Source organism: Ascochyta rabiei, chromosome 14 (assembly GCF_004011695.2).
Source record: "Ascochyta rabiei chromosome 14, complete sequence".
In the NCBI taxonomy this organism is placed as follows: domain Eukaryota; kingdom Fungi; phylum Ascomycota; class Dothideomycetes; order Pleosporales; family Didymellaceae; genus Ascochyta; species Ascochyta rabiei.
This window is the reverse complement of record NC_082418.1, coordinates 294,255-306,785: the sequence shown is the minus strand read 5'-3', so window position 1 is coordinate 306,785 and position 12,531 is coordinate 294,255. Positions and strand designations below refer to the sequence as shown.

The 12,531-nt window shown below is 52.8% G+C and overlaps 4 protein-coding genes across 4 annotated transcripts, besides 1 other annotated feature; 2 read left to right on the top strand and 2 right to left on the bottom strand.

The window, feature by feature from the left end:
- Positions 1–1,868: 1,868 nt before the first annotated feature.
- EKO05_0008049 (uncharacterized protein) lies at positions 1,869–2,324 on the top strand (the record flags this gene model as incomplete). The annotated part of the gene is made up of 1 exon (XM_038946436.1): positions 1,869–2,324. The coding sequence occupies one exon, from the start codon at positions 1,869–1,871 to the stop codon at positions 2,322–2,324; it is 456 nt and encodes a 151-aa protein (XP_038796519.1).
- Positions 2,325–2,420: 96 nt separating this feature from the next.
- On the bottom strand, positions 2,421–3,209 carry EKO05_0008048 (uncharacterized protein; the record flags this gene model as incomplete). The annotated part of the gene is made up of 1 exon (XM_038946435.1): positions 2,421–3,209. The coding sequence occupies one exon, from the start codon at positions 3,207–3,209 to the stop codon at positions 2,421–2,423; it is 789 nt and encodes a 262-aa protein (XP_038796518.1).
- A 1,411-nt stretch (positions 3,210–4,620) lies between these two features.
- Positions 4,621–7,347, bottom strand: EKO05_0008047 (uncharacterized protein; the record flags this gene model as incomplete). The annotated part of the gene is made up of 3 exons (XM_038941191.1): positions 4,621–4,727; positions 4,776–6,851; positions 6,897–7,347. The coding sequence occupies 3 exons, from the start codon at positions 7,345–7,347 to the stop codon at positions 4,621–4,623; spliced, it is 2,634 nt and encodes an 877-aa protein (XP_038796517.1).
- Positions 6,677–6,715: a tandem repeat.
- Positions 7,348–8,815: 1,468 nt separating the features above from the next.
- Positions 8,816–11,171, top strand: EKO05_0008046 (uncharacterized protein; the record flags this gene model as incomplete). The annotated part of the gene is made up of 5 exons (XM_038941502.2): positions 8,816–8,853; positions 8,901–8,988; positions 9,037–9,937; positions 9,986–10,421; positions 10,469–11,171. The coding sequence occupies 5 exons, from the start codon at positions 8,816–8,818 to the stop codon at positions 11,169–11,171; spliced, it is 2,166 nt and encodes a 721-aa protein (XP_038796516.2).
- Positions 11,172–12,531: the final 1,360 nt, after the last annotated feature.

The following is a 12,531-nucleotide window of genomic DNA, read 5'->3' as shown; positions in this document are numbered from 1 at the left end:
AGGAGCTCGAGGTGATGTCGCAAAAGGTGGCGTCGAGGGTACAGGTAGTTAAGCAAGCTAGAGCCGCAGATTCGATAAACCTGAAGTCTGTGGATTGGGTCAGCCCTGCAACCTTCGCCCGGCACGTACGTGGGAGGCAATGAGCGCGCGGAAGGGCATGACCGAACACTTAAGTAGTCACAAACGAATGAGGCATGCGCTTAGCGGGCGGGAGAGGAGTTCCTTGGTTTTGCTGAGCGAATGCGAGCGCTTGCAGGCAGGGGGCGGGCTCCAACAAAACGAGGATCCCGTCAAGCTTCAGACGTGCGCAAGAAAACATTGGAGCACCCCGCGAGGCTCTGACGTCACATGGCACGGCCAACTGACTCCCACGCAAACAATGTCCGCTCTACGAGATAGGCAATTGGAAGTCACTCTAGCAGAACCCTCTACGTGCAACCAAGTAAGCTGCTGTGTCTGGCAGTGTTGAGCTTAGAAGTGACAGCTCAGAAGAGGCACCACCTGAACGTGCTACTCAACTCCCGAGCCAATCACCTGTCAGGCCGTTGCACTGGCACTGGAAGCCCTGCTCACGCTGCGCCGGACTCTGAAGCCTACCGTGGTCGCCGAGTGCGTCCGTTCTTCGCCAGGGCACCTCGAAGCTCTCGCACGTGGGGAAACCAGCGCTGTGCCCAGCTTGGCTAAACCCTCCTGGTGGGCCATCGCGATGGCATTCTCTGACAATCCGATGTTCTGCAGGAATGTCGATGCTGATGTGCAAGCAGAGAAAAAACTCTGTCTCGTAGACCCCGGTCTTCGCATGGAGGCTTCAGCATAACGACCCTTCTTGTCTCCACTCGTGCACGTCTGCTTTGCTGAGCGATAGATGTCCTCGGAAGGTTTCCGAAGAGGTTCGAAATGTCCATGGTGGACCCTGAACTTCGAATACATTGCCTACTCGGTGCGTACAGTTCTGCCAAACCATGAATGCCCGTGGAAAGTGTCATGATGGTTCAGGAGCTGTTCCGATCCCAGTTGGGGGCCTTTTCGAGGCAACGTGCAGCCGTTCTTGCGGCACAATTCTCCGAGGCCAGCTGTTTGCCATGACGTGACATCAACGTCTGTGGGCAGAGCGTACGGCTAAATTCGAACCTACACCTCTCGCCGTGTGAGAGCGTAGACTTCAAGGATGTTGAACAATACTCTGACTACCTACGTGAGTACTGTGTGTGGTCAAATTTGGGGGTTCGAATTCTAGGATCCAAGTTTGGTTGGTTGACACTGCAGACCCGGAATAATAACTTGGTTGCAGCCAACGCAAACCCGCGAGCACCACCCTAAGCATGTGTGAATGAATGATTGGGCGGGAACACTTTCCATCTGGTGCCGTGCCATGACTTCCCGAATAAGCAGGTTTGCTGCCTGCCGTCGAACACCCAGATTGCGTTCCCACCAATGGTCGTGCGCATCGTGGTACAGAAGGTATTCCGCCCAAGATGAGGACGAGCAACTCCATCGGTCAGAGAAATAGCGCGTTCTGAAATGTATACCGGTTCTTGACATTACCCCAGACTGTGGTACAGTAAACCTTCTACAGTCGCCTTCTTCAAGACTGTTATCCTCCATTATGAACTGGTGGTCCTGAATGTATTACCGAAAGATAGTGCTGATAACATCTTGGGCGCCCCTTGCATGGGCAGTTCCACACGCCCCTTTGCCCTTCTGGCCACGCGTCACGGTCACAACTCAATCATCTATGTCAGCTCCGACCTCTTCATCCTACTAATACATTGCAGACAAGGTGGCTTGTGGTTGCCGCCAATCATCCACGCATCTTCACGCAACTCACTGCATCTTCGCGAGCATCGGACCGATTAAGCGTCAGCAGAATGACCCCTCCGAACGTTCCGCTCGTTTACCGCCTCTGGCACCTCTGGATCGAGCCTGCAATGGCGCTGAACGGTGCCAGGTATCTCTGGTCCATGCCGGATGTGTATCACCAGTACATGCCCGCTACAGCCGCATGGAGTCCCAAATCGCAGATTATATACGATCAGCTCGCCGCAACGTACTTGTCGTTCGCATTCAACCAAGCTGTCGCGTTGAGAGTAACGCACGAGGTGCGGCTCTGGAAAGTGCTTCTTTTCGGAATGGCACTGTGCGATGCTGGGCACATATACTCGGTCTGGGCAGAGATGGGTACAAGAGACATCTTATCTCCTGGTACTTGGAGACCTTCTGATTGGGTGACCATGGCGTCGACCGTCGGTCCCTTCTTCCTGAGGCTCGCCTTTGTGCTTGGTGTTGGCCTGAGAAGCGGCCAGCAGCAAAGGAAGACGGCCTAGGCCCGGCGAACCCAAATATTGCAGTACTGGCGGCAGATCTGGTTCGAGGTTGGTACCGAAGAAGAGAGTTGTAACGCGCGTATCTGTATGTTGAACTCATCGTCTTCGTGGTCCCTGAGCCCGCCTGGCAGATGCCCTCTTGACGTAAATTTCCGTGTACCCTCCCGTGGAGCCATCTGTCTCGACAGCGCACCTGAGATGTCCCATATCCCCAACTTCGTATGTGGGCTGATAAAGACCTGATTCGTAGTGTCCGTCGAACAAGAAGATATTTGCGGCCTTCATGTTCGCGTCCTGTAGACTCTCGTACACTCCGACTACGTCTTGTGTGGTTGGCATTCTCTCTCTGGTAATGCGTACGATGACTTCGTGAACGCGTCCTGCTTCATGACGATCTCCGTACCGATTGCAACGCTCCAATGCCTGTCGAAGGCCTATTGGGTATGTGCCTATGTTCCCAGGCACAGGGCTCTCGGGTCGAGCAGGAGACGTCTGCAGGGGCGCGTGCGGTTGCGAAAGGATCTGAAGCGGTCGGGGCTGGGATGCAGTGTGATAGTTGTTGTTAGGTACCGTCAACTGTGGTGGAACGGCATTGTTGCTGGGCACGGTATACGACTGGAGGACCTCAAGACGTGGAACAGGACTAGGGAACCTAGAAGCCTGTCCGCTCTTTCGATGCCGCAGCAGAAAGGCTCGATGGTCGTCCAGCTGCGCTCGTATCGTATCGCTCGTCTTCTCAAAGCATTTTGCTTGGACGCCGGGGCCGAGGTCCCGTCTGTACGACTTCAAGTCTGCGCTGCAGTCCAGGTTCAGCAGATTTTGTGACGACGGATATGCGTGCTGTCGTGGAACGCTGTAAGGTTGCAGTGCCACCCTTGCATTCATGTCGGAGAGTATTTAATGCAAAATCGCGAGGCTAATGAGGAGTGATTGATGAAAGTGCATGACGTGCTGGTTGTGTATTGCGTTGACGCAAAGTTTCCTTACCGCGCGTCCTCATGTGACGTCGTGTGTACACGCTAACTCGAATGCACAATCCGATCGTGTTTCCTACTGCAGCCTTTCCAGAGAAATCGATGCCTTTTGGTCATAACAGTTACGGCGTGATTTTACGACCTACCTGCAAGCCGTCGTCTTCGGATATGTAAGCTCCTGTTATGTTCCTGTCCTACACCCCAATCACAACGTTTGCAACTCGAACAAAGAAAGAAAGACAAGTCTTGCATTGCTTGAACAGGCCGAGTATACGTGATTGCATGCTATGAGCGTCTCTGGAGCCTTGTAGTGAGCAGTCGTAGCGGGTTTGGCAGCTAGTGTTCGTCATTCCAAGTCAAAATGCTTTGCAGTAAGGACTTTTCTACCGCCATGCCTTCGTAGTTCAAGACTTCGAATGCAACACAACAACTTGCTCGTCAGTGTGATTCCACTTCGCAACCTCAGCATGATTTCTTGAACCCTCCTCAGCCCTAAGATTTGGCGATATACCTTATACACCCCGCGCTTCGTTCTCCAACTATGCGAGAGCCTGTTATAGCTAACATGCAAGCATGTTCTACTGAACTCATTGGTTCTAACGATAGAAGTCTCTGGTCTTCACGTTCTTACATTACTATACTCCAGTCCGTACCGACATTGTGACAGGCTTGTTACGAGCAATTACACAATAATTCCTGAAGTCACACATGTGGTGGTGGCAGTGGCTATACCTTGTTTCTGCAGACACGAAACAGCCTCAGCCTTTGGTAGTCTAGGCGCATTCAAGGTAGAAGCCTAGGGGATGTGTTACGGTGTGTGGGCGGGTCCACAGTGACCGTCTAGGCGTGCAGTTGAGCCGTACACGTGTCAGCGCGGGACCAGAAACGCCGGCTGCGTATCTGTCTCACAATCATGTCGAGAGCAATGGCAAGTATAACGTCTGTAGAAAATAAATATTATTGATACTGTACGCTATGTTATCATGACAACAGATGCGTACGTAACCCAAAAGCGACCAGCGAGGCCGATGTAATGGGTAGTATGTTAGGGTATACCAGCAAATACCGTAAACCGATAAGAAACAAAGTGCAGATAGAGAGCCGTATCATGAACGGTCGTTAATCGTCAGCCCCGTAGAGTAGGCCATGCAACGTATTTTTGGTGTGCCCTGGGAGCCGTATGGAACGGCACGAGATTGGCCGCAGCACGTGGGTGTAGAAGCGAACAATGAAGATATACAATCATGCCGATACGTCTGAGCTTTCTGGGTGAGACTCGACGGCAATGCAAGAAATGGTTACAGGATAGATCAAAATGGATGTTACGGCATCCAGAAGGACAGTAGAAACTGGCCAACAATTCGTGATGTGTACTTAGTCTGGTTGTCAGACGAGACACTGACAGCTCGTCGATGCTGCAGGTAATCGGCTATGGAGTGTTAGTATTCCAACACACCTGCTAATAGAGCTTACTCACTGTTCTCTTTTACCAACTGTGCGACTTGACGAACAAAGTTGACACTCGACGCATCCCCAAAGCCAGCCTCTTTCTCCCAGTCATGATCTGGGTTGAGCAGTGGGTTGTGCTTGCGGTTGTACTTCCATCGGAAGATCTGTTGAATGAAGTGCATTTGAGTGTCAATATTTCGGTTGGCATGGTCTGCGTGAATTTGCGCGTCACGTCCGTCAAGTCCTTCTGTGGTGGCCTTGGTTGTTTGGATCAGGTGTATCGTCTTTTGCTGGTCCTCCAATGCCATGCACATGCCTACGATAGTGATGAACGCTGCTAGCCACTTATCGCATCCCTTTGACGATTTGAAGATTTGTTGGAGCTTGTTCAAGAGAGCGTTTTGAATCGATCGTTGGACACGGGAGAAGAAGTACTTGAGCTGGCGGTTGGTCATGCGTGGCGATGTGTAGGTTTCGTTACGACCGTTGAATGAGTGCATGCGCGAGAGGGTGGCATATTTGGTCTCCGGTGCGATCGTGAGCGTGTGTGACATGATAAAGGTGACAACGATGAGGCGAAAGACTTCGCGGAACAGCTTTGCTTCATCGTCGTTCTTCGGCTTGACTCTAGTCATCAACCTGAACAGCTTCTGCTGAAAGTCATTATCGTCTTCCATCCAGCAAAGCTCACCGAACGCATCCAAATGGTTATCGACGATGTCGCTGACGTATTTTTCGTACTTCTTCTCTTCGTTGTGGTTGATGTGCACCATTCCTAGTGGCGGGCTTTGCTTTCGGTACATGACTCGCTTGTTCGACCCGGGGTCCGTCCGGTATTGGAGTTGTACCAGTAGTTTGTCTCCATTGGGGACGAATTCATAGACTTTGACAGGTATCCGTGGCATCTTGTCCTGACCGCAAGTCATCATGACCGTGAGCTCGACATTACCCCATTGTTGGATGTGCTGAGACACAAACTGCGTAAGGAATGAATCTTCGTGCATCTGGGTAACAAGGTGAGGAAGAAACGAGGCAGCCAGATCAACAAGCTTAATGCGCGAGCACCCTAACCCACAATCGGCATTCGGGCGTTGAGATCGCTTCAGACACCTCTCGCAGGTGTCTCCAGGACCACACTTGTCTCGTTGAAGCACACAGTGCCAACACGCTACTATCTTCCGCATGTCGTGTGCTGATTTGGCAACATTGGGATCCAAATGAGTTCCAAGCGCGCGTCCTCCTGATTTGCTCATACTCTTTGATTCTCGTCTCGACATCTCTGGCTCAGGGGAAGCGTCGAATGACATCTCCGGCACAGGCCTTGCGGGCGAAGCACTCCCTCTTGCGGATGAATGAGAAGGGAAAAATGCCGTATTCAGATGCTGCGCCGGCATCGTGTCGAACATCTCGGAATCTGAGTGATGGTGCGAAAGGTGGCCATTAGAGCTGCCGGGGCTTGGTGCTGAGTGTCGTGGGCTCACGGCGGGCTGGTAAAAGGGTTGCGAGTACGCCCCAATTGACGAGGTGGTCGGTGATGATGGGTCATAAGGATTCGTCGTTACGTAGTTGTCTGTGATTAGGGCCGACGATGCATCGTAATTGACGAAGTTCGATTGAGCCGGTGATTGGAGAAACCCGTTGAAGCGTAGCTCCACCGGACTTTGCGCGTTAGATCCCTGAGACATACGATGTTGTGGTCGATGAGCAGCTTCTTGAGCAGTGAAGCCGAACATGTACTCCTGGGGAGGCACCATAGGCTCGCTTGGCGAGACGAGATAGTCGGGATCGGTAAAGTTTGCGGTCCAGGAGTTCACATTGTCGTTCAGAAATTCAGTATATAAAGAGGGATCGGTGACAGGATCGAACATGACGTGCCCGGATCGAGGAACCACAGCGAACCTCGAAGGCCCCTGGCCATTCCATGGCTCGTGTTGCTGTTGAGTCTGTGGCTGTGACTGTGGCTGGGGCGCGTAGTTCTGGTTGAAAAAGGTGTCTTGGGTTTGGGCTGCCATCATGTTGTGTTGCTGTTGAGCATGCATGTTGAAGTTTTGCTGGTACTGCTGAGCGTTGGCAGCCATTGTAGTCGCGAGGGCCTCCTGAAGTGCTATGCTTATAAGCACACGTATTAAAACATTCATGTTGAACATACCTTGGTCACTGAACAAGTTCTGAGATGCGAAAAACAGGTTTGAGTCGACAGCTGGGATCGTGTTGTGCGAGGTTTGGGTCGACATGATGTTATTGTCTTGATGGTAGAACCGCCCAATTTCCGAGTCGAGCATCTCCACCTCAAACGAATCGTTATCAGGCGTCTTTACAGACGTCGGGGAGTTTGACAAACTGCCATGGTCCCAAAACGATTGATCCGGTAGTTGGTCCTGCGACGGCACTGGCTGCTGTGAGGGATGTCGGCTTAACGGCGGCGTCGAGGTGATGAGGGGCCCAGGAGAGTATCCACCTGGAGAGGCGCCAGCATGGTTGATCAGGGAGTCTGTGGGCGTCTTGGACCGATGGGAGCCATCCTGTGCAATCCCAAGTGTATATGGGTCGTAGAAAGTTTGCTGGGGCTGGTATGGATATTGCGGAGGGAAAGTGGACATGATGCGCAGAGGAACGCTATGAGCGCCCGAGCAGGATCAGAGGACCGTCAAGCCTTGTGCCTCTAGCTCGCAGGTTGCCTGGCGAAATGATGCGCCAACGCTCGAGCTTCGGGTTGTTGGCCCTCGACAGAGAAGGCCGCAAGTAGGAAGGGCTTGCGATGCCTGGGAACAGGTCAAATTGGACGGGCGGCAGACGATGATGGACGGGATGGTCCGAGCAAAGAGAAAGACGTATAGCACGAGTGGAGGGAGGGCGCGCAAGAACAATCACTTCCAACGCGGCTGGGATTGAGGAGTGAAGATGGACTCAGACTGGCAATCTTGAGCGCATCTCACGGTGCCCCACGAGGACCGGTGAAGAGGCATGGCAGCTATTGGCCTAGCTGCAGCCCGTCTGCATAGCACCCGGGTCGCACCAAACCGCAATGGACGCTCGCGCTGTGCTCCACCCAGAAGGTTGGCATCGAGAATCTAAGATGCAGCAGCTCACCGTCGTAGGCCGGACTTGCGCTTGTCGTCGCGCTCTTCGCGCTGTGGTAAGGCTGTGATTTTCGAAACATGCCGTTCAAGCGCTACGGCAACTGGATTGCAGCCCGAGGCCTCGATGTTCGAGGATTGTGTTGTGCTGCACTGCGCCATGCTCGCTAAGCCATGCTCGCGTCAAAAGGCGGTGTTCACAAGGTAGATTGCGAGTCGCACAGCTGCTGATGGGAGGGACAGGCGCGATTTCTTCTTTGTTTGCGGCTCTGTCGCAGTCACCGGCTGACTTGCACAGCCAGTTCTCACAGCAGTGTGGAAGGAAGGCGGCCATCCTCGAAGAGCTGGAGCCAATGGTTTGCTCCAGTGATCTGCGACGGGTCCCCTTGTCAGTCAGTGGACCGCATCACGGCAGCGATCGAGATGCCGAGTGCCAGCGCAGAGCTGCAAGACGTGATTGCAATGCGATGCAGCTCTCGCGCATGGAGTCAGTCGTTCCAGAGAGTGGAGACTCTGTCCAAGAGAGCAGGCTGGTCGCAGGTGTAGCGGAGCTGCTGTGAAGCTGTGCTCGGAATTGCCAGAATCTGGAAGGGGCTGCGAAGGCGCTCTGACCGCAACTTTGCCAGAGTGCCTTGCCGAACGCCAAACGCACAAGAAGCCGACCCAGCCTGACTGTCCAGCATGACTGTCCAGCATGACTGTGCGATGCTGTCCTCAGGCAAGAGCAAGCAATGCCCGTAACTGCTCTAATTGCTAAAAACTACATCGCAGACAAGTGCTCATTGCCATAGCAATCTTGACTCCGACGACCCCACTCATCGAGGCTCATGACCAATCATCAGTGGTGTTCTGGTGCTGATGTTCTCATGTGTCGCCCATTTTCGGAATCGGAATAGATTTCGGAGTCATGAGAATGCGACAACACCTTCTCAACAGCAGACGCTGCTGTACCTGTTTTCATTTACGCTCGGTTAGACTCGGATAGCAGATCATGTCGAGGGAGCTCAGAAGAAACGGAAAGCCCAGAAGGTTTGTGGATGCTCCGAGACCCTCAGCCAAGCTTACCATGATCCCAGTTGCGAGCCGTGCAGGATCTCAAAGGTCCGGTGCGACCATGCAACGCCGACTTGCCAAAAATGTCAAACCCGCGGCATCACGGAGCAAGTGAGCAGAGCAATTGCACCGCCAGCATGCATTTGTTGACCAGCAAAGTGTTTCTACCACCCAAATCCCATGACAAAACCCGCAGGCACTCCCCGCAAGAAGCCCGAGCCTCGCCGTCGAAAGCTCAGTGGACACCCTGGAGGCTCTGAGAGGCTTGCTCCGTTGACCTTGAGCCCGCCGACGCTGAGGAACGATCTTGTGAACTCATGGCCGACTCCCCCTGAGACCACAACCAGAACAGCATGTACCAAGCCACCTCAAGATCCAACACGAGGTTTCTTTCTCGGTTCGACAAGCTATGCAAGTGTCTTCGTTGAAGAGCAGCCTCTGCCAGATAGTGTGCACGAGCAGCCGTCAGAGAGGACAAGTAGAACACCATCCGTATCCGACAGAACAGTGTTAGGAAGCCGCCATTGTCAGGTGGGTATAGGCCATTCAATCGTGACTAAGCTTCTACCCATCTCCTTCTTCGAAAAGTCCTTCAAACTGTACTTTGAGCAACAGAAAGCATCTGCTCTAATTGGTCCCCTGATCATATCTGCTCTGCCACAATTGAGGCTAGACCTGGCACAGCTCGCAACCACCGAGAATGATGCAGTTGCCATGTATGCAGAGATGACAAGAAATACTGCGCGACCGATGCGAGTGCCTGCCACGATGCGCCCATCAGAGTTCCATACACTCTTTACAGGGAAAAACCTACGCTGGGAAACCCTGGGCCTAATCCTATCAATCGTGTGCTCCAACGCACAGTTCACTTCACCGCACGACCCCATATTTACACTAGACGACGGATCGAGGCTTGACAGAGAAGAGCTGATCGAAGACATGATACATGCGTCAAACGACTGCATACACCTCTGCCAGATACACGGAGCCGTCAACGACATCATGGTTTGGCTGATCTACACCAACATGCTGATAGTTAGCAATTCCTATGGAGACAACTGTACGTTTGTGGCTCAACAACATAGATCAACGTGTTGACACTCGACAGATCACGGTACATGGCGGCGACTAGGTGACAGTGTCTCGGCTCTTTATGCCGCGGGAATGCACTGTGAGGGAGGGTACACCGAGCGAGAGGTCACGGAGCCCTTGTTCTTGCGTGAATCGAGAAGGAGGCTATATTCTGCTATCTATCGAATCGACAAGACGCTGGCGATCTTCTTCGGTCGACCGCCAATGATAGGATGGAGGTATAGCGACCGAAAGCAACTACTCGATGTCAGCGACGCTGTCATAGTTTCCGAGGATTCAGAGGTCATCAACAAGGCGCTGTCGAGACTAGATGGTAACGGTTGGAACACCGATGGCCATATACATCCATCCACGTGCATCAGGCTGCGTTGTCAGCATGCAGTTTTCAAAGAACGCCTTCTAGAGCAATCGCTGTCTGGCGAGAAGGACAGCGATGTGGCTGACAATATGAGGTACGCTACAAAACTAGACACACTCCATCGTTTTCTAACGACAACAGAACCATATCAGCAGAATGTACCCAGTTTTGGGAAAGCCTCCCAATTCATCTCCGTTACGAAATGTACGATGAAGACTCGGCCTGGCACAGACTCGGCTCGGGCATCACAGTCCGCCTGATATCCGCCTACCTCGAATACCTGCACACGCACTTCCAGACCCAACGCCTGCTCCAACGACAAACCCAGCAAGCGCTCCCCGCTCTACTCAACGTATCTCTCAAACTCCTCTGCACCGCCCTCGTATTCACCAAGCCTCTCAACGGCGCATACGAGACAAGGAGACACTTTGCAACAGTCATCATGTTCTACTGCTTCCCCGCCGCCGGCGTCCTCGCTCTCGAGTTGCGCAAATCCACCATCGAAGGCGTGCCGCTACCGGACACCGTCCTCCGCGCAGACGTAATCCGCAATCTCTCCGTCTTGACCTCTTCCTTGGAATGGCTGATCCTCCCAGGCGATGGGAACCACAAGCTCTGCACCGAGCTCAACAAGATGCTCGCGCTGGTGCTGGACGAAGTGCTCAACTACGAGCCGCCGCCGACGGGGAGCAATCTGGGGAGCGAGGTGATGGCGCCGGTGACGGGACCGGGGTTCTTTGATATCCCTATGCTAGATGGCATGGAGCCTATTCCCACCCAAGCGGAGGATTTCTTGACGTGGTTGGATGGTGCGGCGTGGAACAACACGCAGGATTTGTTCTGAGTGACCACAGTCAACTCCACTTGCCTGAGAGAACGCGGATATTGTGTAGTGTCGGAAAAGCACCGTGCATTGTTTCTACTTCTTAGGTGTCGGTCTACTGACTTCCAGACACGGACGAGTCACCACGCTCAAACAGTCAAAGCGTTCCACGCCCTTCGATCCCATCTACGCCCGTGTCGACCAATAGCTTGCCCTAGCCTCATTCCTGATTCGGAGTTCTTCGAGCGTTAGGCCATTTCCCCCTCGCGGTGCTTGCGTGGTCGATGTGGGAGAGCTGCTATGATTCACTACTATGCACAATCAATATCCGTCGTGATGTAGAGATGTGTGGATTGCAGCTTACATTTCCGGGCGAAGACCTCGACGAGATGCTTCTTCACGGTCGAACTTGCACTCTTGAAAGACGATGCATCAGAAGACGCGTAGGCTGGGGGTGCTGTGTATAACGTTGTTGATGATGTGCTTGATGTGTGGCCTGCAGAGGCGTAGTTGTTTGGTATTGTTGGAGACATTGTGATTAGGGTTCCTGGTCGGTTAATCGAAGAAGGAATGAATAAATGATGAAGATTTGGAAGCAAGTAATGAGGGCTTTGATGACTGAGCTGCTTTGACCTCTTGCCTGTCTTCAGTACTCGATGTGGTACTTACCACGACACGCATTCCACGACTTTATATCCATCACGATTCGCAAGCCCTCTGCTCGTGAATACCAATAACGCCCTTAATTTCTGCGTCGCTTGCTAAGCGCGTCTTCGGAATGACTCTTTCTCTGGTGCCGTTGATCCCGGTGCGCATTTGTTACCAATCAACGGTTGCTGTCCGACTGCTTTTGCATTCACCTCTGGTTTTACGATGCACCATCGTGCAACTATAGCAGGGCGGTAAGGCGTCCAATGCCGACTCGGAAGCGGCTACGCGTCAGGTGTCAGATTGGGTAAGCTTACGAGCCACATGCAAGTACTACAACGTGTGGATCCGTATCATCCCAGGCAGATACCATGCTTTAGCAGTATATCTCCCCAGGAGACTCTGCTCACAAAGAGAAAAGATGTGTTGAGCTAGGGACGTGACTGGTCAACGCTCTGGAACTGCTGGTCCAGTAGGCATTGTGTTCCGAACGGGGATTTATGCCGCTAGTTTGCTCCGAAATGCACGGCGTAATATGAGTCAGCGATGCTGCTGTGAGCTTATTGTTGCCTTGGGATTCTGATTGGCAGAGTGACGCTGTTTGATGGTATCACTCCGGCATTAACTTTCATCTTTGCCGAATTGCATGATACTAAATGCCGCGAAACGAGTCCTCAGCAGACCCTGAAATCGAGCTTAGCTCTGGAATGCTTGCCGCAGCGAACATGGAGCT